General features: G+C 34.0%; 1 protein-coding gene across 3 annotated transcripts in view; it reads left to right on the top strand.

Annotated features, from left to right (window-relative positions):
• LOC148951757 (GPI-anchor transamidase component PIGT-like) overlaps positions 1-19,524 on the top strand; it is a 63,815-nt gene extending 44,291 nt beyond the window's left edge. For all 3 annotated transcript variants that reach the window (XM_089089320.1, XM_089089319.1, XM_089089318.1), the window contains exons 9-11: positions 7,996-8,242; positions 12,212-12,376; positions 17,231-19,524. In XM_089089320.1, the coding sequence (XP_088945446.1) occupies positions 7,996-8,242; positions 12,212-12,376; positions 17,231-17,396 (578 nt within the window). In that variant the 3' untranslated portion in view covers positions 17,397-19,524. The remainder of the gene's footprint in view (positions 1-7,995; positions 8,243-12,211; positions 12,377-17,230) is intronic.
• Positions 19,525-22,385: the final 2,861 nt, after the last annotated feature.

The raw sequence follows: 22,385 nt of genomic DNA, 5'->3' as shown, positions 1-22,385 counted from the left end.
TTGTTTCATATTTCTCATTCTATAAAAGGCACTATTTTTGTTTTCTTTAATAATCGTAATTAAAGTTTTCATAAATGATGTATTTTTTGTTTTTTAGAACCTTGAATGTCAACCATAATCAGTTTTAAGTTGAAAGTCTTGCAACTAAGATTGTGGAAACTTTTTCAATCAGTTTATTGGAAAATATGGGATAGGGCGGGAATTCATGGTAAAATAATAAATATAGCGTTTGAATATTGGGGTAAAAACACTAGAATACTATATAAGTCACATTTAAGAATATTTCTTGAATTTTAAGAATGATGATGCAAAAGAATTAGATAAAAAAAACGTGAAATAATAAGCAAAGTAAAAAAACCTTGATCAAAATAAATATAAAAAAGCTCTGGACTATTATAAAAGTTAAATTTGGGAATATTTGGTGAATTTAAAGAATGATGATGCAAAAGAAATTGATAGAAAAACGTCAAATAATAAGGGAAGTAACAGCAGAAAACAGAATAAAAATAAAAGTTACAAAAAATCTCAAGTTAGGAAAATAAGCTTCTACAAACCTGTCGTAGTGTTAAAAGCTCATTGAAGATTAGATTTGATCAATACTGAAATTCAGGTTCCGAAACATGGTATTAACTGGCGCAGATGGTAAGATTTTAGTAAGCTGCAGGTAGTAAAATCCAGGATCTCGCTCCCCATATTTCGCTTCTTTTTTAGTCTACTTTTTCATTTATTTTCTTCTTCTTCTTGTTCTGGGTTAGTATGGAGCTATTTTTGCATAGTCCATCATTGAAATCAACTTCCGAGTCCGGCTGTGCCGTGCTGCAGCTGGGATCAATCCCACTGGGTCACTACAGGATTTTACTATTTATTTTTGTTTGTTGTCTTTCTCTATCTGAATAAGGTTCGGTTATTTGCCAATTAGAAAATGTATTGACAAATTCTGATTGCATTGGCCTAAAGTAAGTTCAAATCAATTGAACTTCAGTTTTAGCTCGATCCAGATCTGGGCGCTAGCTAAATCTCTCTTGTGCAAAGATTTCGTTTCAGCCATTTCCTGAAATTAGCGCTGGATAAATCCTGGTATAAATACCCGTATTAGTAAAATCTCATTTCGAATTGACCTAGGGCTACCCAAAGCTAACAAATTGGTAAACATACCTTCTTTTTCTTATATTGTCCTGCATCTTGTAGGTTACTATTCGGTACACACAAATCCCCATTTTTTTTTTGACCTATTAACTTATTTCTTATGAACTTGTTATTCTTTAACTTTTTCCTTATTAAATTATTATTCTTTGATTTATTCCTTATTAACTTATTATTCTTTGACGTATTCATTATTAACTTATTATTCTTTTACTTCTTCCTTAATTAACTTATTCCAGCAAATTACAGTTACAAATTACAGATCAAATTACAAATTGCTTGCGTTTAATCCTGTGTTTTTACTATGTCTTTGAGCGCTGATAATACCAACTGATCAAGTTGTATTTTATTTTATAAGTTGTAAAATTGGACATTCTTTTAGGACGTTATTTTAGGTACTAAGTTACAAAATTGGAACATTTTCCCTTCGTATTAACATGCTAATTTCCTTAATTTTTCATATCAAACGCGTTAAATGATTTTGAAATATAAATCATTAAATTTCTTTGGAAACAGTTGAACGTCTTAATAAAAATGTGTTCCTTTTTTGTTTATTGAGTTTTTCTGTAGAAAACTTAGTAGGCTGTGCAAATAAATATTTTTTGGGTTTGATGAATAACTTTTAGTTCTCAAATCAAATCATTCAAAAACAATTACTATCATGGACATGGCAATATTACGGTTTACGTCAATAATTACAAAGAGTCAATATAACAAGTATGTCAAAAGAAAACAATTAAAAAACAATCTAATTAAGGTTACTATGGTACAAATCCACAAAACCCGGGACAAACGTTCTTTCCTACCGCATATGTGTTGGGTGTATTTATGCCATCTTCAAGATTGGCCCCGCAACAAACCTTGGAGGTCGTTTAGGGATAAAATCTAAGGGTATCATGTTGTTAATGGATGTCTGCCTTTTTTTTTGCAAAATCTATACAGATGTTCAGCCTTCTTTGCTCCATTGAAACTAAATCAAACTAAATATCAGTGTATGGAATTCCCGTGGCATGGGAAATAATAACAAGAAGACGTTTCTGAATTTTTGAATGCGGCTAGAACGTTCTACGTTTAAACCAAAATGCTAAATCGGGGTTGTTTATTTATCCTTGTATTACTAAGATTTAATTAGAAAATACAAAAAAAAAACTATTCTGAGGAAAATTTGTCAAATTTTTTAAAAACCATAAAATTAGAAAACATTTTTTTAATGATGAAACAAAACAAGTAAACTGAATGCGCAGTAATTGAATAAAAGGAAGGTATAATTAGAAATAAAAATAACAAAATGGTATAAAAATAGAAAATAAAATTGAATAAAAGGAAGGTATAACTAGAAATAAAAATAACAAAATGGTATAAAAATAGAAAATAAAATTGAATAAAAGGAAGGTATAATTAGAAATAAAAATAACAAAATGGTATAAAAATAGAAAATAAAATTGAATAAAAGGAAGGTATAATTAGAAATAAAAATAACAAAATGGTATAAAAATAGAAAATAAAATTGAATAAAAGGAAGGTACAACTAGAAATAAAAATAACAAAATGGTATAAAAATAGAAAATAAAATTGAATAAAAGGAAGGTATAATTAGAAATAAAAATAACAAAATGGTATAAAAACAGAAAATAAAATTGAATAAAAGGAAGGTATAATTAGAAATAAAAATAACAAAATGGTATAGAAATAGAAAATAAAATTGAATAAAAGGAAGGTATAATTAGAAATAAAAATAACAAAATGGTATAAAAATAGAAAATAAAATTGAATAAAAGGAAGGTATAATTAGAAATAAAAATAACAAAATGGTATAAAAATAGAAAATAAAATTGAATAAAAGGAAGATATAATTAGAAATAAAAATAACAAAATGGTATAAAAATAGAAAATAAAATTGAATAAAAGGAAGGTATAATTAGAAATGAAAATAACAAAATGGTATAAAAATAGAAAATAAACTACTACAAACCCGTCGGAGCAGTAAGTGGAGCTGGCAACCCTTGAAAGTGTATATTGATTCAACAATTACTATTTTTGACCAACAAGGCTGCTTCATTTAACGTACCAAGGGCAGTGAAAGCGCAACCTGACAGTTTGAATTTATTAACTGGGGATTTACACAACCATATATGTCTAAAAAAAACTAAGAAGAATCGGGAATTTAATTTCAAATGAACAGGAACTCCTTATGTAGTTATGCCCTTTTTGGTCGTTAGGGATGCCAAACAAAAGGAATCATTGCTGGAAGATCAGCTAAAAATCGCCAAAATCATTTGGCACCAAACTCCTTCTTTTGAAATCCTTAAATTGTCAATATCTAAATTTTACGGACGAACAGCGTTATTTTTAACTAATTAATTTTGTCTATTAATTTAATTTTGCCTATTAATCGGTTTTACCTATTAAGTGTTATTTTAACGTAACTAATTAATTTTGCCCGTCTATCTTAATAGCCTAATATGGCGACACTAAAGGATACCCTAGACGATCAATCATTTTGATTAAAAGCTTCCTTTAATTGATTGATTCGAGCATGATTGACCGTCTAGGAACCTATTTGACTCTTTAGTCAAGCGTTGACGGTGATTGATAGAAAGTTTGAATGGCTCAATCATTTTGATCAAAAGCAGTGTATTAGATTAGCTTTGGTCGAGATTGAAGGCTCGATTGAAGTAAACGCCAATCAATTGACAGAAATTTTTGATCAAAATGATTGACCGTCTAAGGCCTCCTTAAGAACAATGTGGTGCCGTAAAAAAAATTATAATTTTGAAACATCCAAAAGAAAAATCTTAGAAAAAATTGTGGCTCCCGGAATTAATAGAGCCAATATGGATCCAGATGCAAATTTTTTTTTTTTTTGACGCTCTGGCACTCTAACTTGAGGATTCATTATCTCGAAGCTGTTTTTCTGGACTAATGTACTTACTGAAATCTATATCGGAACTGCATGCTGATAGATAATAATAATATCAAATTAGACAAGTTTAATTTTATTAATTATGTTTTAGAAAAAATCTTCTATTAATTAAAAAATTAGTTTTATTAATTTAAAACTTTATAATTATAAAGATTAGAAAGAATCGTGGTTCCAGGAATTAATAGAGACACTATGGTTCCAGGGGGTAAACAAAATTTTAATTTGATACCCTGCCATTATTTCGAAGTTGTTTTTCTGCTTACTGAAATGTATATTGGAACTGCATGCTGATAGATATTAATAATATCAAATTAGATAAGTTTATTGAGAACCCATTTAAAACAAGTCTATTGTAAGGTGAGCAAAACGTAAAATTTACTCCTAAATAAAAACATATATTTTGGTAAAAAACTCGTAGTTTGACAAACTACTTAGTATTCTAAATTAGATAAGTTTATTGACAACCATTTATAACAAGGTTATTGTAAGGTGAGCAGAACTTAAAATTTACTCCTGAATAGACACATTTTGGTAAAAACTGGTAATTTGACAAACTACTTTGTATTCTAAATTTGATATGAGTTTATTGACAACCATTTATAACAAGGTTATTGTAAGGTGAGCAAAACTTAAAATTTACTCCTGAATAAAGACACATATTTTGGTAAAAACTGGTAATAAAACTACTTTGTATTCCAAATTTGATAAGTTTATTGACAACCGTTTATAACAAGGTTATTGTAAGGTGAGCAAAACTTAAAATTTACTCCTGAATAAATACACATATTTTGGTAAAAAACTGGTAATTTGACAATCTACTTTGTATTCTAAATTTGATATGAGTTTATTGACAACCATTTATAACAAGGTTATTGTAAGGTGAGCAAAACTTAAAATTTACTCCTGAATAAAGACACATATTTTGGTAAAAACTGGTAATAAAACTACTTTGTATTCCAAATTTGATAAGTTTATTGACAACCGTTTATAACAAGGTTATTGTAAGGTGAGCAAAACTTAAAATTTACTCCTGAATAAATACACATATTTTGGTAAAAAACTGGTAATTTGACAAACTACTTTGTATTCTAAATTTGATATGAGTTTATTGACAACCATTTATAACAAGGTTATTGTAATGTGAGCAAAACTTAAAATTTACTCCTGAATAAAGACACATATTTTGGTAAAAAAAAACTGGTAATTTGTTACTAAAAAGGTGTTACTAAAAAATTCAGTTACTAAAAAGGTACATCTCAATCCTTGGATTCGTATCTTGGTTCATTGGAGGATGGTAAAATCCTTTTTTGACGTTTTTTTGGCCGTTTTTTTGGTTGTTTAACTACCGAACTGTTACTTCTCCAGTGACAAAAGACAAAAAAGCTTGTTCTGAGCTAGTTCTCGGGTGTTAGTTTTTGGTTTCATTAAACTCTTTTATTTTTACGCCGGAAAAGTGAGCGCTTTGATTGGGTCCTAAACCATTCTCTTCTGTACTTGAAAGGATTTTTTAGCTTAGTTTATATTATAAGGATTGTAAACAAAATCGTATGAAAACAAAAGAAATGTAAAGTAAGTGGAGAAAGCATTAAAATATGAACTAAAGAGGTGTGAAGTGGAGGCCATGGATAAAATTGCCGAGGATCTGGAAGATGCAGCTAGACGGGATAATAGTAAAATATTGTACTGGCATGTTAATAAATTGAGAGGGAGTAGTCAATCCGGACTTGTCCCAGCTAAAGATAGGAATGGGGTCGCCATTAGCGATAAGGAAAAAACTAAAGAGAGATGTGCCGAACATTTTGAGAATTTGCTTAACCTAGATAGAGTTGCATGAAAAAATATAGAGGAAAATGAAAAAGTTTGTGATACCTTGGATGTGAAGGAAGATTTGTTTTGTGAGGAGGAATTAGCAACATTACTAAAAGGATTAAAGAATCATAAGGCTCCATGTGCTGATAGGGTGGTAAATGAGTTTCTTAAATAGGGTGGCTCTGAGGTTAGAAATAAGTTACTGAAGATTATGAATATGATTTTTGAAAAAGGGGAAGTACCTAACGGTTTTAGGAAAACCTTAATTAAACCACTTTATAAGACAGGTGATAAAAGTCAGTGTGGTAATTATCGAGGCATTAGTCTGGTCTCTGTAGGTAGCAAATTACTTAGTAACATTATACTTTTTAGACTGAGAGATGCCGTAGACAAAGTTGTAAGAGACAGAGAGTGCAGCTTTTGAAAAGGTAGAAGATGTGTCGACTAAATTTTCACTCTTAGGTTAATAACTGAGAAGTGCCCGAGTTTTCAAACACCATTGGTCCTCAGTTTTATAGATTATGAGCAAGCGTTCGATTCTGTTGATAGAAGAGCTTTAGTAAAGGTTTTATCCTTGTATGGTATACCAGACAAATACATTAATGTGATTAGTGCTATGTACGAGAAAAACACTGCTGCGGTTAAGGTAGGAAATGAGGTTAGCAGCTGGTTTTGTTTTAAATCAGGAGTTAAGCAGGGCTGTGTTGTATCCCCTTTATATGGATTATTTTGATGGACTTTGTTTTAAGGAGCACGGGAAAGGCGATGGGAGACCACAGAATCAAATGGGGAGGAAAAAGTCTCCTGGACTTGGATTATGCTGATGATTTAAGCATCCTAGATGAAAGTTTGCGCAAAATGAATGAAGTTTTGGAGGTTTTGCGAGTTCAGGGTGCTAGAATTGGTTTGAAAATTAATGTTAGGAAGACTAAGTCACTAAGGCTAGGAATAAGTGAAGATGAAAAGGTGACGTTGGGTAATGGAAAGATTGATCAGGTGGGCAGCTTCACTTACCTTGGTAGTATTAGTAGTAAATATAATAGGATCAGTGAAGATGTTAAAAATCGAATAACCAAGGCTCACGGTGTTTTTTCACTGTTAAAAAACGTTTGGAAGAATTGGAAGATAAGTCTGCAAACCAAGATTAGAATATTAGAAGCTACAGTGATGACAGTGCTCAAATATGGCTCTGAAGCATGGACACTCCGAAAAGCGGATGAAGATTTGATGAAGATGTTTTCCAGAGAAATTGCTTAAGGATTGTTCTGGGTACCCGGCTGACTGACCGTATATCAAACAATAAGCTCTACGAAAAATGTTGTTCAATACCGCTCTCTAGGGCTATAATGAAAGAAAGGTTGAGGTGGTTAGGGCACGTTTTGCGGATGAAGGATGACAGATTGCCGAAGATTGTTCTTTTCAGCCAACCATCTAGGGCTAAACGGAAAGCAGGGCGTCCCCGTCTGAGGTGGGAGGACGTCATAAAGAAGGATTTAAAGGAAATGGGAACTTCGTGGGCGGGTGTAAAAAGGGAGGCTTTGAATAGATTGGGGTGGAGGAGGAGCGTGCGTAGCTGTGTTGGCCTCAGGCGGCTTGGTGCTGCGGTGAGTTGTTAGTAGTAGTACTAGTAGTAGTAGTAGTTTATGTTATAAGGATTGGCAAGGTGAAAGTATAAGCAAAAATAGGATTGTAAAAATAGGGTTCAATGTTGCCACACTGAACCTTGAAAAGGAATTTGCGAGACTAATTAATTAAATCAGGCAACCCTTTTCGTTCGTTCTAAAAATTAAATTAAACTAATAGCCTAATACTCAGGCCTGTTATTAGTACTCCCCAAAAGAAAGACAAGTCATCTACAACTATTACTGCAACTACTAAAATAATACAAAAAAAAATGAATAAAGACAAAAAAAGAATAAACCATCTACAACTACTGCAATAATACTAAACCTTAAACAAAAATAAATGAATAAATCCTTGAAAATAAAGTCATAAACCTTCAGGGAACAATGTTGGCCCCACTCACTGGAGGCAGAATTACATACCATTAGAATAGCAATATTTAAATAATACCCTGGAGTAACTCGACGTCAATATTACTTTAAAGAAGTTAATTTCAGACCATTTCCATTTTGTACCTGGACGAGACCGGGTAAGGCCTCACCACCTTGAAATAGTCCTTGAAGTCCCGTCATATTCTACTGTGGAAATTCAGTTCGAATTTGAAAAGGCCTTTTTGAAATGGCACGAATATCCTCCAGATGCGAATCACGGATTTGATATTCCAGCTGCAATTATCAGTGCGTATCTTTTCATTCCTCGCAATTACACTGCCTTGTCACAAGAATCAAGTACATTTGAATCCAGGTTAGAATCTGAATTTTTTCTGAGTTTAGTTATTTAACGTACCATTAATTTAATTACGTTAATTCAATTAAAATTAATTTAATTACATTAGTTTAATTACTATTACTGAATTTGGTTACTTAAAGCTATTTAAAGCACCAGTTACTTAAAGCACGATAGTGAAAATGAAATCTGCTTTTTTGACTCGGTGAAGTGGAAACTTGCATAGCCACGTGTATATTAAAAAAAAACACGAAAAATCGGGAATTTTTTTTTTTTTAATATTAGAGGCTTCTATGTGTAGTTAATCCAGTTTTTATTGGCAGAGGGCGTCGAATTTAAGAATAAAAACGTCTTTGAAAAATCCGTAAAAAAGGGCAATAACAAGTGCGACTGAATAGCTTAAGAAGGTGAAGGGACTTTCCTTGAAAGGACGATGATCCTGTCAGGCCAGGAAAAGGCAGATGGTCTTGCACAAGCCTATTCAAAGGTCTTCCAACTTGACGACGCCGGAGTCTCCCCTCCCCCCCTTCTGCCACAAACAGCTGCGAAAATTACCAGCATTAACATGACTATTAGTAAAGTGCTCAGGACGCTAAGCCAGCTGGATGTCACAAAAGCTTCAGAACCTGACACGATTCCCAATCTTATCCTCAAAAGACGTGCCCCTGAACTTGCTGGTCCTGTTGCCTCTCTGTATTGAAAATGCTTCGCAGTGGGATCATTCCCAAAGCATGTGGTCCCTGTTCCAAAGGCAGAGTCCGACCTTACTAATGTAGGATTGTATCGTCCAATAAGTCTGCTGTCCTACGTAGGTAAAGTTCATGAAAGCGTAATTATTAAGACCCTTTACCAATACCTCGAGTCACACCTTTGTTAGTAGACACGCAATACGGCTTTCGCAGAAAATGGTCTACATTAGACTGCATTAGTCTGATTGCGCAGTATCAAGAGTGGGTACGCTCATACCTTTCTCAGGGGTACGATATTTGCATTCTCTCCTTTGACATCACAAAAGCCTTTGATTGTGTATGGCACAAGGGACTTCTTTGTAAACTGAAAGCTTAGGGAATTTATGGTTGACTATTTGAGGTGCTTGCTGACTTTCCCCGTCAACGTTCATTGCAAGTTTTCCTCGACGGTTTCATATCAAAAGAACACCCAGTCTTATCAGGAGTAAGCATTCTTGGGCCAACTTTTTTCTTGATATTCATACACGACTCAGGGGACAACCTTGTGAACAAACTTCTCCACTTTGCTAATGATACGACAACAAAAACATCAATTGCAAAAGACGGAGATCCCAGCGAACCCCATAAGGGTCTTCAGGCTGACTTGGAGAGAATTGAAGCGTGGGCTGATGCATGGCTTGTCAGTTTTAACTCATCGGAACCGAAAGACCTTCTAATTTCTAAGGCGCATAATGTGAGGGCTCATCCGGATTTCATCTTCATAGGAGAGGCAATAACACGAGTTGATACACTACGCCTACTTGAAGTTAACTTTTCTTCGGATCTTTCATGGACTGAGCATCTCAGTAAAATTAGATCCTCTTGCTCCAAGGAGCTACGAGTTATCGTAAGATGCCAAAGTCTCCTCCCTGGTGAGTCTATTCTGCCACTATCTATTTCGTGCATCAGACCTGTCATGGAATATGCATGTCCTCTCTTCGCTGGTGCACCAAATATCCGCATCGCTCCACTCCAACGGAGTCAAAACCGAGCAGTTCGTGATGCAGCCTCTGGCAAAACGAAAGCTAAAACCCCACAGTTGATCCAGGAACGCTTCAACGTGGCGTCGATATCGGTTTTCCACAAGTACATGTATAATCCTCCATCAGAGGAGCTATCGAAGCTCGTTCCTAAGAGAGCAAAGCCCTTGTGATCAACTCGCTGAAATACAGTTCGTCAGGTCTACCTTGAACAGGGTATTCCCCGCCAAGAATATCTGAAAACGAGTTTCACCCGGCGATCGATTGCCGCTTGGAATAGCCTGCCGGCAGAGGTATTCCTAGAAAATACTTCTCTTGGCGCGTTAAAGAGAAGGTATAACAAATACCTCAGTGTTGGAAAATAAGGTAATTACCTGGACTAGCGGCATATCATCATCTGTGATGAAGCCGCGAAGCCTGTAATAAATAAAAAAGAAAAAAAAGTATAATGGTTTTTGGGAATCAACGGGTTGTTGATATTTGAATTTTTTCGGACGAAAAGAGTAGTTAAATCTAGCTGATTCGTTTTGCGTATGATGGGGAATTGCTGAAAATGAAGAAAAATTACTACTGCAACAAAAACTTCATACTCCAAGAAATATTTTAGAAGGTCATAGTCTCAGTAATATTTTAATATGGGCATTGACAGTCTATTTGTTTTAAAACTCTTTGGGTAAGTGACCATCCTGAGATATTCCGTTGAGAATTGGCTATGTAGTACTACTACTACTAAAAACTCATCGCCGGACTGCTCTGCTTGACGCCAACACTAAGGCTTCAAAGCTCCTCCATAACTTCACTCTTTCCTTTCTTCCGCGAAGACGGTAATTCATGTAAAACGTGACTTACCGTCTTAGGCTTTCTTTCGTTGTTACCATAGAGAGTTGGATGAAGTCAATTTTTTAGTTTAACTTTTTTTGTTTTACTATTTTATTTCTGCTAAATTATCTTAAAATAATTACTTTTTTATTGCTATACAATATTCTGCATTTGAGGGCCTGATAATTTTCTTAAAAAGAGTGGTAAATTTGAAGAAAGGAAAAAATTTAAAACCACAGAAAATGAGACCACCTCTAGACTCTTGTTTCATTGGCAACCGGAAAAAAATGCGCAAAACGAAAAAAAATAATAAAAAACGAAAATAAAATGAAAAAAACTGAAAAGTTTTACTCGCACGTTCGGACAGTAACCACTTTAATTCGCAAAAGAAGAGACGGAACAACTAACAAGGTTTTCTCAACATACAAGAACAAGGGCTCGTCAAGCGAAACTCAAGTAAAACGCAACAGACCACGCACGCATACATGTTTTTTTTATTTGGGGGGGGGGGGGTATTACAAAAGTAATCAGGGGGGGGGGATAAGAAAAAAAAATTGTTTCATAATTTTAATAAGGGCTGCCGAGAAATTCAAGAAAAATCAGAATATAAAGGGGGTGAGACCCCGCCCCCCTTGTGTGCTTTCGTGCAATAGACAGTCCCAGAATAGCAAGTCAATATCTAGAGTTTTTACATGCCCCCGCTGTAATATCCCCTGTGTAATAAGAAATACTTAATGCCATTAATAGTCGATTTATTTATTTGAAAACCTGCAATACAAAACAGAAAGACGGAGTATGGAAAAAAAAATAGGCAAATAAAAAATCCGCACAACTCACAACACTGAGAAGGATGGTAATACTAACGTTAATAGACATTACATTGGTAGTAATACAATGAATGGTTATGCAATAAAGTAGACATAACATTACGAGCCATTATAAAACTATCATTAAAAACGAACAACAATAAAACACTAAGAAAGACAGTGATCACTTTAAATCAGAAAAATATTGGTTAAGCACTAATCGCTGGAGATCTTAAATTTGATAAATGGATGTTGTAAAGAGATGCGCATATTTCTATAATGAGATTAACAATACTATCAAAAATGGTAAAGGCTTTCCTCTCCCCAATCCCTGTCGACATGGGCTCCATTCATCTCCACTATGCAATGCAGCCGATGAAACTGTTGAACGAAGCCTTTTCAAGTGCACCATGTGCTCACCGCACCCAAAGCGAACTGCTGATTTGTGCCACCTCTCAAAAGCTACCCCCCCCCCTATTTCCTCGTGGAACAAAATCTGTTGAAAAGTATAGAATTTGGATATATGTTTATTATAGAATTATATCCAAATAGAATTTGGATATATATTTCGAAATATGTTTCATCAGAAGTTACTCACAAGAAGTTATCACAAGTTGCTTTACGAGTACATTACAATTTCTCTCTATTTTCTAGTATGAATGTATCGTCTACGAAAGGATATGCCCTAAAAATGCACAGTGAAACCCTGGTGGTAACCATGGCAACCCCTGACTTCAGTATGCCTTACAATGTTATATGTCTTACGTGTACTGTTGTAGCTTTGGCGTTTGGACCTCTTCATAACTATACTACTAAAAGGTATGTAAATATTAGCTAGGTTTGACTCTAGACGAGGTCACCATTACTCATTTATCCTTTAGGATATGAACCCCCTTCCCCCAAATTTGCTCACCACCATTAATAATTTGATTATGGCAAATGATGGCAAGAAAGTTTAGTTTTTCTAAACAAAGACTGGTTTATTTTTTCTAATTTTTTTTTACCAGTTGGTCTTGGTACAATAGTAAAATAATGTTTGTAAATATTATACTATATTCTTATTGATGATAATATCTATGCAACTATTGATGATGATGAGGAACAGAGTATAAATTGAAATTAACTCCCATGATGGTACTTAACTGGAATGCGATATGTGCTTAGCTAACCCTGGTAGAGGAGGGGAGGGGGGTCTGTCTGGGGAGTCATAAGTTTTAGACAGGGAAGAGAAAAAAGGTGGATTGTAAGTCCATATTTCCAAGTGGTCCAATTTGTCATATATATGGCATATATAATAATCATATATAAAAAAAAGAATACGGCATTGGACTCGTCCCTGGGGGGTTAGGGGTTAACCATCCTGTGCTTTCGCATATCCTTCCTGTTTACCTTCCCCAGATTTCTCCAGGTACCCATTTAGAGCTGGGTCGACTCTGGATAAGTTTACAGAATCACGCCACTGACCCCCGTTCCAAACCAAATAATTGGATATATTAGGATTCGAACCTTCACCCTTTTGGACAAAGAATCCTAAATTCAGCGCACCAATCCACTCGGCCAATCCAATCATATTTATATACAATGATATTGGGCATAATTACCAAGCTTTTAGTGTAAGCTCATTGCTCAACGTAACCAAAGTCTTCAATTGCCTATGGTCGGTTTTACAATATCGAGGGCATTGAAAATTAAATCTGATTTCACATAACTGACCCAAATCAGATTTCACGTAACCAAATCAGAACTTCCACAACTATACTACTATTAGTACTAACAAATCACCGTAGTACCAAGCCACCTGAGGCCAACATAGGTACGCGCGCTCCACCACTAGCCCAATCTATTCAAAGCCTCCCTCTTTACACCCTCCCAGGAAGCTCGTGTTTCCCTTAAATCTTTATGTATGATATCTTACCACCCCAACCATGGACGACCCGCTTTCCGTTCTGCCCTAGACGGTTGGCCAAAAAGGACAAACTTTGGTAATCTGTCATCCTTCATCCGCAGATATATTATATATTCATATTTCATTAGGATTAACCAAACTAGCACTATATAAAAGAGCCTGGTTAATAGAACAGTACCCGTATTTAATATATGCTATTTTTAGTCAAACAAAGGCCACTATTTTAATTTGTCATGCATACACTTTATATCAGCCTTATAGGAATTGATAATATGATTTATGATAATACTATAATCAGTGATACAAAAAATAAGTCAATGAGGAATGTTCTGAAGACTGATTAAAATATAACCTAAGCGAATATTTTGGTAATTTGATTAAAAGTAGTCTTAAACGCGAAATTTTAGGCAAAAAACTTAAACAAAGAAACCAATATAAACTTAACTTACTCAAAAGTTCTTCGATAATTTAACGAGAAATTGTATAAAATAATTTAACTTAAATGAAATTAATTGAATGTCTAAAAAATCAAAAATTTCAGAGCCTTAGCTTCATTGCCTCACAGAACTTCATCAAAGCCGGAGAAAAAGGTCATTGATTCATATCATAATGTTTACTAAGAATGTAAACATTTCGTTTTTGTAATGCTTTCTTTTTTGGCAGCTAGCCTTGTACGCTTGTAGCCATATACGCCTTATACGATACAGGTTCGCTTTGATTGACCTTTGATTTTACTTTATATTTTATTAAGTAATATTTATTTTATTTTATTATTTAATTTTTTTTTATATATATTTTATTTATAAAATATATATATATATATATATATATATATATATATATATATATTTTTATATTTTATTTTTATTTAATTTTATTTTTATATACTATTTAATTTTAATTCAATATTATTTAATAATTTTATTTTATTAAATAATTCGTTGTTAAATTTGCGTGCAAAAGGTGGTCGTTAACTTCTGTTATCTTCACCTCGTTAATGTCTTGTTTTTTGCATGATGGAAAGGCAGTTTGGTCCAAGGGGTTAACTTAAAAGCGTGGGAACTAATGCAAGTATTGACAAAAAAAATCAATGCCATCTAGTGTTTGGCGAAACTTAGCATTTTTTTTTTCAGTGCAGCAATGAGAATGATTAACTTATTTTGTATAGTTGGTAAAATTAGTCTAGCAAAAAGTATCTGATCTCAGTTAATTTAAACAAAAGACAATTTGCCCAACAAATAAACTATTTTAATGATGATACTCTAAACATTATAATTTTTGCTATTTACATTTACTGTTTACTTTTGTAGAACCTTAATAGACTCTAGTTATACTGAAGGTGTTCAACCAACAAAGTGAAAAATAGATCAGAACGCCAAGTATATAAGTAAGTGTGAAATAATTTGGTTGGGGAAAGGGGAACAAAAATCAGGTTAGGAACGAAAATCAGGCAAAAAGCAAAGATCTGGAAAAATCAGTTCAGTAATAATTACGTTTTAAAATGTTAAGACCCTGTGTCAAAAGTTTTCGTCCTACTTTATACCACGCATAGATTAGCACAGGTTTGGACCAGGGGAGGGGATTAGAGGCTTCTTCTACGAGAGGACACAAGAAGGGAAGGCTCGAAGCAGGATTAAAATCCGTTTTAGGCCATTATTTGGTATTTTATTTTTCTGGGGAAGGGTGTTCGGTACATTTTCATTATTCGTTAGCACTGCGTTTGTGATTGCAAATGTTGGTTCGACAGTGTGTCTCGTTTGTGTTGTCATTTTTCGAGAAAAAGTGGACCTTGATCCGCTTATCTTTGGGTTGAAGGAGACGTCTTTGGGATTAAAATTATTGGGAAGCAGGGGAACTTTCGTTGTACGGTTTTCATGAGAAAGTGGAAATATTAGAAAAATACTAGAAATATTATAAAGCCATATTAAAAATATTAGAAAGAGCCTGTCGAACCACAGGGAAAAAAAAGAACGTAGCATTTACAGCTTCATGAGAACCGGAGGAAAAATAATTTGCCTCCTTCCCTCCCCAAATTTTAAGTGCTCTTGCAACCTTTCCTCTAAATGGTAGACTTTTTCCGAAAGTTCCAACTCGATCTCCGAGACAAAACAGTGTATACTTACAATAAAATTGTCATATATTAATTAAACTTACTGACTCCTTACAGACTTTATAATCAGGTATAGTTGCTTGCCTTTAGGCAAAATAAAAGTATATTCTCTTGTGAGTATCCGAAAACCAACTGCTTTCCGCTTTCTAACCTCCACTTTCCAGTGGTACCACCGATTCTGTAGCATTACTTCATAGTTTTAGATTAGAAACTGGCTACCTGCACCTCATTACACCGAAAATGCTCATATTTTTCTAATCCGAACGAAGATTAGAAATACACGGTAGGATTAAGGTATTCCCAGACAATTTTTTTTATTTTCATAATTAAAATCGAAGAATTTCATTTTAAAATAAATTTTCTTCTGTAAGTATTTAACAAAAAGAATCTTTATTTGTCTATTTTTCGTCTTTTTTTAAAAAAAGGAAAAACTCAAATAATGAAACATATTTCCTAACATTAGTGATGTGCATTAATCAAGTAAACAGCTATAGTAGTGCTGTTAACTTAGGTAGGATATTAGACTTGTATAATCAATCGAATTTAACCCCAAACGCGCTGAAATTCAAGTAGCTCCCCAGAGTGGATACTGGCGCTATTGTAGACAAAAATCTTCAACACCATCTAGCATTTCTTGGCTTTTTTGTCAGTTTGATAATGAAGCTTTAAAAAATGCCAAGAAACGCCAAACGCTAGATGGCTTTGGTAATTTTTGTCGGCACTATCGCCTGTTTCCATTCCTATAAGCTGCACATGCTCTTTATCCTACACTATATTTTACCAAGGACAGTGAAAATGAAACCCTTATTGTTAGAATGGTTAAATGGAAACTTACACAACTATAAACAGGAAAAATCGGGAACTCGAAAGATTTTTACAAAAGGGTCCCCCATATTTTTACAAAAAGATCCCCATATGCAGTTATGCAGTTTTTGATACTAACTTAAAAAAAAAGAACCTTGAGTGGAAAATCAGCAAAAAATCAGCAAAAAATCTTTTAATAAATGCCACCAAACAGCTTAGGAAATCTTAGTTGTCCTTAGCAACAATAGATTATAAACGTTCGAATTTTTATGAACGTAAAGCGGTGCCAAATTCAGCTGATAGTTTTCTTACGTTGTTTTCCCGATTCAACGTGCGAATGCTAACGAAAATTTTGTACTGCCCTTAGAACTTTTAATTTTGAAACAACTACAACAAAAGTCTTCGAGAATTGTGGTTTCGGGGTATGAAGAGACCTTAGATTGGCCTAGAGGCTAATTCTATTTTTTTATGTTTTCTGATGTCCTTGGTATTAACTGTTATATATATAGTATATATAAATATATATATATATATATGATACATTCACAGGTGAAAGTCGCCATTCACCAATTTCGGACATTCACCGTAACATATATATATATATATATATATATATATATATATATATATATATATATATATATTATAACCTCTAGGGTAACGTTTTCGTATATTTTTTTTATGTTTGGTATCGGTCCGCTGTTGAACTATTGCTTAGTTATCTGGTTAACTTATATATTTCAGTTAACTTTGATTTTTGTCGGTCTTTTTATGATTGGTATTTGTTTTCTCTTCGATATTTTTTTTACCGGTATTTTTATAATTTTTAATTGCTTCTTCGTTTTCTTCTTAGATTTGTAAAACGTTTGCCGAAAGAAAGCAAAGGAAAGAAATTTCTCAAGTCTCTTCGTGAGAAAATGAAATGGGGAAAAGGCAAAGAAGAGAAAAGAGATGAAAAAGCTGAAATGTCAAAATCTGTCGATACTCCAAACACTATAAGTGGTGAATGTGGGAGCTAGCAAGCAGAGCTTAATAAAGAAAAATGAAATGGAAAAAGTGAAAGGATGAAGAAGTTGGAAATTTCTTAATTCCCAAAACATTGAAAGTAGTGAAATTAGAAGCCAACTAGTAGAATATAAAGTGAATGATCTCATTTTTTGTTTATATACTGGGCTGATAAACTGTTAAATTCAAGGCTTATAGAAATTGACTGTTACAGTTTTAATAGATAAGACTTGTTTAATTATGGTATCATAGACAGGGGCGTACCGAGGCTCGTTTTATTCGGGGGGCGATCTCCATAAATTTTACCGAATCCCTACCTGATTTATGCCGAATTTTCTGCAGAAATCAAGAATTTTGCTAAATTTCGGGCAATTTTGCTAAATTTCAGCCGAAATTTTCGCCTTCGGCGAAATTTTTACCGAATGTAAAAAAGTTGGTGGGCGGCAAGCCCCTCCTTCCCCCCCCCCCCCCCGGGACGCCCCTGATCATAGATACGGAGGTTTAAAGATATTAACTTTGAGTTCGCTAAAAATATGGAACTAAGCGGAATAATTGAAACAAAAAATCGTTACACTTACACAATTTTCTTGGCAATGCCAATTATGCAATGGGCACGTGCGAAAATAGGCAAAATGTAAAAGGACAATCTATATACTTTTTGAAAAAGCATAAAATTCTATTCCATTGAGTCATTTGACTTAAATATTAATAGTAGGAACAATATTATTTATAATCCCTTGAGTAGCATTTAGCGATCACAGGACATATGGGCTAGCATTTTATCAGCTTTCACGTGCAAAGCTGACTTTCCAAAAAACAGTGTGTTCCTGGCAAAATTTTTGAATTTGTATAACACGGAGGTTGATGGAATGATTTTTGCGACAACCGCCATCAATTTTGAGATTTGATAAGCCTAAACCGCTACAACGAGTATTTCTAGTAATCCTAATCGTAAAAACTAGGTGAAAAATTGCTCACCTTTATCCTTTCCAAAACTTGTTTTACCCTTTTAACTTTGGCCTATTTCAACCTACGAAAAGGAATTAATCAGTTTTTTAATTAATAAATTCGCACAAAATTTTTTGTTAAGCCTATAAATGGAAAAAAAGATCTGATAAAAAGCATTGCCAAGAATTCGAAAACAAAATACCAGAGAATGCGAATTCTATGGTTAACATAGGGAATCATGTAAAAAAAATGCTTAAAATCTCAAAATTAAAGGGGGGTATGATTGGCATAAGGCAAAGGGCGGTAAGTGTAATGATTCGTCTTTTTGGAGCGTCAAATTTGGAGAAAATATTAACTAATTAAATTAATTGCCCATTTAATATTAAATATAATGGAACAGTTTCAGTACTAACCTATCGCAGGGTTGAAGATAAAAAAATGTCGGCTGCCACAACTTAATAATTCCGGATTTTACTATATATTCCAGTCTGATCTAAAACCTAATGTATCTTATTTTCTGAAACCGGTTTGGCTCTTTTATTAGGTCTTACTAACGCTATTTTCGTCAATTCTTTTGGATGTTTGAGACTTGATTAGTTGTGTAGTGTAAATTTTCTTTTTTGTTAATATCATCTTTTATGTTTTGACTTGGTTGAATCTATTTAATGATGCTCTTCAGTGCTCTTACTTGGATTGCCTTTTGTAGCGTCATTTTGATTCTACTGTCACATAAGTCCCGACGACACATAAATAATAAAAAAAAAACATCATAGGTCTACCCACACCTTAAGGCCGTGATGTTCTAATTGTTTTGCTGTTGTTTCAACAGTAATAAAATTTTTAGGGTAGTACCACATTTTCGTCAATGTTGTCGTGTTGAAAGTAAATCAGCAAAACCAAATAGTAATTTGACAACGATTTTCGTCCGTAAAAATTCGAATATTAGCAATCTATCAAAGAGTTTATCAATAAAATGAAGTGCTAATCACGTGTTTTTGACGCACCGATGCGCTTTTTCTCAAATCGCCAGTTTTTAAGGTTACTGTTAAGAAAAGCGTGCATTTTCCGCTAAAATTTGAAGAATTTACTCATACTAAAATGGTGAAGTACGGTTGTGTTATATGGTATAAGAATTCTGATGGAAAATCTGGCTAGCCATTTTACAGGTTTCAAATAAACAAGATCTTTGAAGTGTCTTCAGTTCATCACTTTTATTCACAGCCAAAAAAGGGATTCAACTGAACTGCCAGTACCCTCCCCAAGAAAAATCTAGTGCCAGATGTATCAAATTGCATTTTGCTAAAATGTATAAAATATGTATAGGATTGTATATATATATACATATATATATCCTTAGTCTCTCGTGGTCTATTACAAGGATAGCTCTGTATATTTGCTACACTTCGTTGCATTGCTTCACTTTGCGAATAAACATTAACGATCCTTGGCTGTTCATTAAATTTATTTATTATAAGAAAACTTCGTCATTCCGAATCCATCTTAAGCTAACATTGCTAGTGTGAACCTTCCTGAAAGACCAGCTCAAGCAAATTTCTTCTGTGCAAAGGTTTCAATCTTAAATGGCGAGCGTTGGCCTTCGGTTATATTTTATATCTTGACGTGCATCTACACCTTCAAAGAAAAGCGAAATCTGTTTAAAATGCCACTACTAGCAACTCTGCAGCCCAGAGCCACCTGAGGTCAATACAGCTACGCATGCTCCTCCTCCGTCCCAATTTATTCAAAGACTCCCTCTTTACACTCTCCCAAGAAGTTTCAACTTCCCTTAAATTATTCATTATAACCTCCTCCCACCCCAGTTGGGAACGACCTGCTTGTCGTTTGGCCCTAGATAGTTGGTTGAAAAGGACGATCTTTGGCAATCTGTTATCCTTCATCCTCAGAACTTGTCCTGTCCATCTCAACCTTTCTCTCATCATATCCCTAGAAAGCCAGATAAAACAACACTTTTCTTTCAGCTTACTGTTCAAAACACGGTCAGCCAGATGGGCATCCAAAAAAAGGGCAGACAATTCCGCACGTCTCAAAACCGCGTTTGATCACTGTAGCTTCCAGTATTCTAATCCTGATTCGGAAGCTTATCTTCTTATTCTTCCAAAAAATTTTCAACTGTAAAAAAAAAAACCTGGGCCTTGGCTGTTCTACTTTAACATATTCACTGCATCAACCATCTTTGCTAATAATGCTACTTTGGTAAATGGAGCTATCCAGTTCATCAAACTTCTCGTTACCCAGCATCACTTCTTCACCTTTACTTGGTCCTAGTCTGTGGTTTAATCCTCCTAACATTAATTTTCGAACCTTTTTTTCCACCCTGAACTCTCAAAACCTTAAACATCATTCATTTTTCTAACATTTTTATCCAGTATGCTAAAATTATCAGCATAATCCAAATCTAGGAGTTTTCTTACCCATATGATTTCGTGGTCTTTCACAGCATTCCCCGTGTTCCTTAGGACAAAGTTCGTCAAAATGATCCGTGTAAATGGGGATAGAACCAGGGGTATAATTTGCTAAGGGGCAGGAGGGGGAACTGCCTCCTCCAGACCCAAGTTTGCCACCCCCCAGACATCAGTTTGCCCCCCCGCCCCCCTCCCAGCTGAAATTTAGTTTCTGCTAAAAATTTTGTCAAAACTAAGATAAGCATGTATAATTCAAGTATCCAGAGAAACAGATCTGTTTCCTTTGGTATATCTTGGCTTTTATGGTAATATATGAATCATTTTTCAGTTTTCACTTTCATTTTCACTTGATTTGGGAAAACTGGCTCTATCTTTGCTTAGCGCCCCCCCCCCCCCCAGGATTTTGACGAAATTATGCCACTGGATAGAACGTAACTTTGCTTAACTCTTGATTCGATACGATTAACACCACGTTCAACAGAGCTAATTGCAATAACTTATTGAGTGAGCCGAATTATAATTGAACATCAAAATGGAGTTTTGAAAATAAATTAAAACAAAGTGTTTTTTTCCAATTCATATAATCTTTGAAACTAGCGAAAACTACTGTTAGCTTATACTGATAGATAAATATACGAAATAAACTTCTATCTGTCAAAGAACGACTTGCAGCTTATAAACCTTGAAGCACAATAGGCAAATAATTAAATGCAATATGTTTCAATTAGACCTTTTGAACGCAATACAATAATTGTGTTTGCCTATTGAACGGTAAAAATCAATTACGGTAAGTTTACTGAACGGTAATTACGGTAAGTTTACTGAACGCTGCGTAAGTTACTTTAAAAATGCCATTTATCTACCGAAATATGTATTTATTTTGTTGCTTATTCTTACTTTTAGTCAACTTTAATATATTTGCCATATTTATATTATAGAATATTAAGTTGCTTAGCAAATTCCCAGTTATTCACCAAAATCTGTCTATTTTGTTGGCAATTTTTAGTTTTAATCAGCTCGTAATTCACTTGTCATATTTAAAATATAGAAGATTAAGATACTTATCAAATGGTCATTTACTTACCAAAATATTTTATCATGTTGATAAATTTTTTGTCTTTCACAAGATAGAAAATTAAGGTACTTATCAAAAGTCTGAATGTATCTAGTAAACGTTTTCCGTTGTTTATCTGCTTGAGGGCTGTCTTAGGAACAGGAGTGAACCTATTCTTTTTGTCTTATTTACTTCTTGTACGTAAATTCTGTTCCTTCAGAACTTTAAATTATAGGGTTTTCTATAAAGTATTTTTGATCCTCTGCAAAGTGAACTGTATTTGTATAAATAAATCCAAATTTTGGTAAAAAGCTTTGTACATAAATAATCATCTGGACTAGGGCTGTCTTAAAGAGTGCATTGGAAATTGACCTGTAAATGCACTTCGGGAAACTTCAGCCACTTCAGCAAACCATTAAATAATATTTGTAGTAATAAATGAACTATATAAGTAAATTAATTACATAGTACAGTGTAACATTTGAGAAAGTTATCTTTGAAGAATCCATACAGACCTACCAATACAATTTCTACTGCCATGCAGGAGCTATGGGGCAGGAAGCAACTTCTCCTCTCAA

The sequence above is a fragment of the Artemia sp. Qi Xiang Cuo genome, chromosome 5 (genome assembly GCF_049724085.1).
Source record: "Artemia sp. Qi Xiang Cuo chromosome 5, ASM4972408v1, whole genome shotgun sequence".
NCBI lineage: Eukaryota > Metazoa > Arthropoda > Branchiopoda > Anostraca > Artemiidae > Artemia > Artemia sp. Qi Xiang Cuo.
The sequence above is the reverse complement of the archived record's forward strand: the minus strand, read 5'-3'. Positions and strand labels throughout refer to the sequence as shown.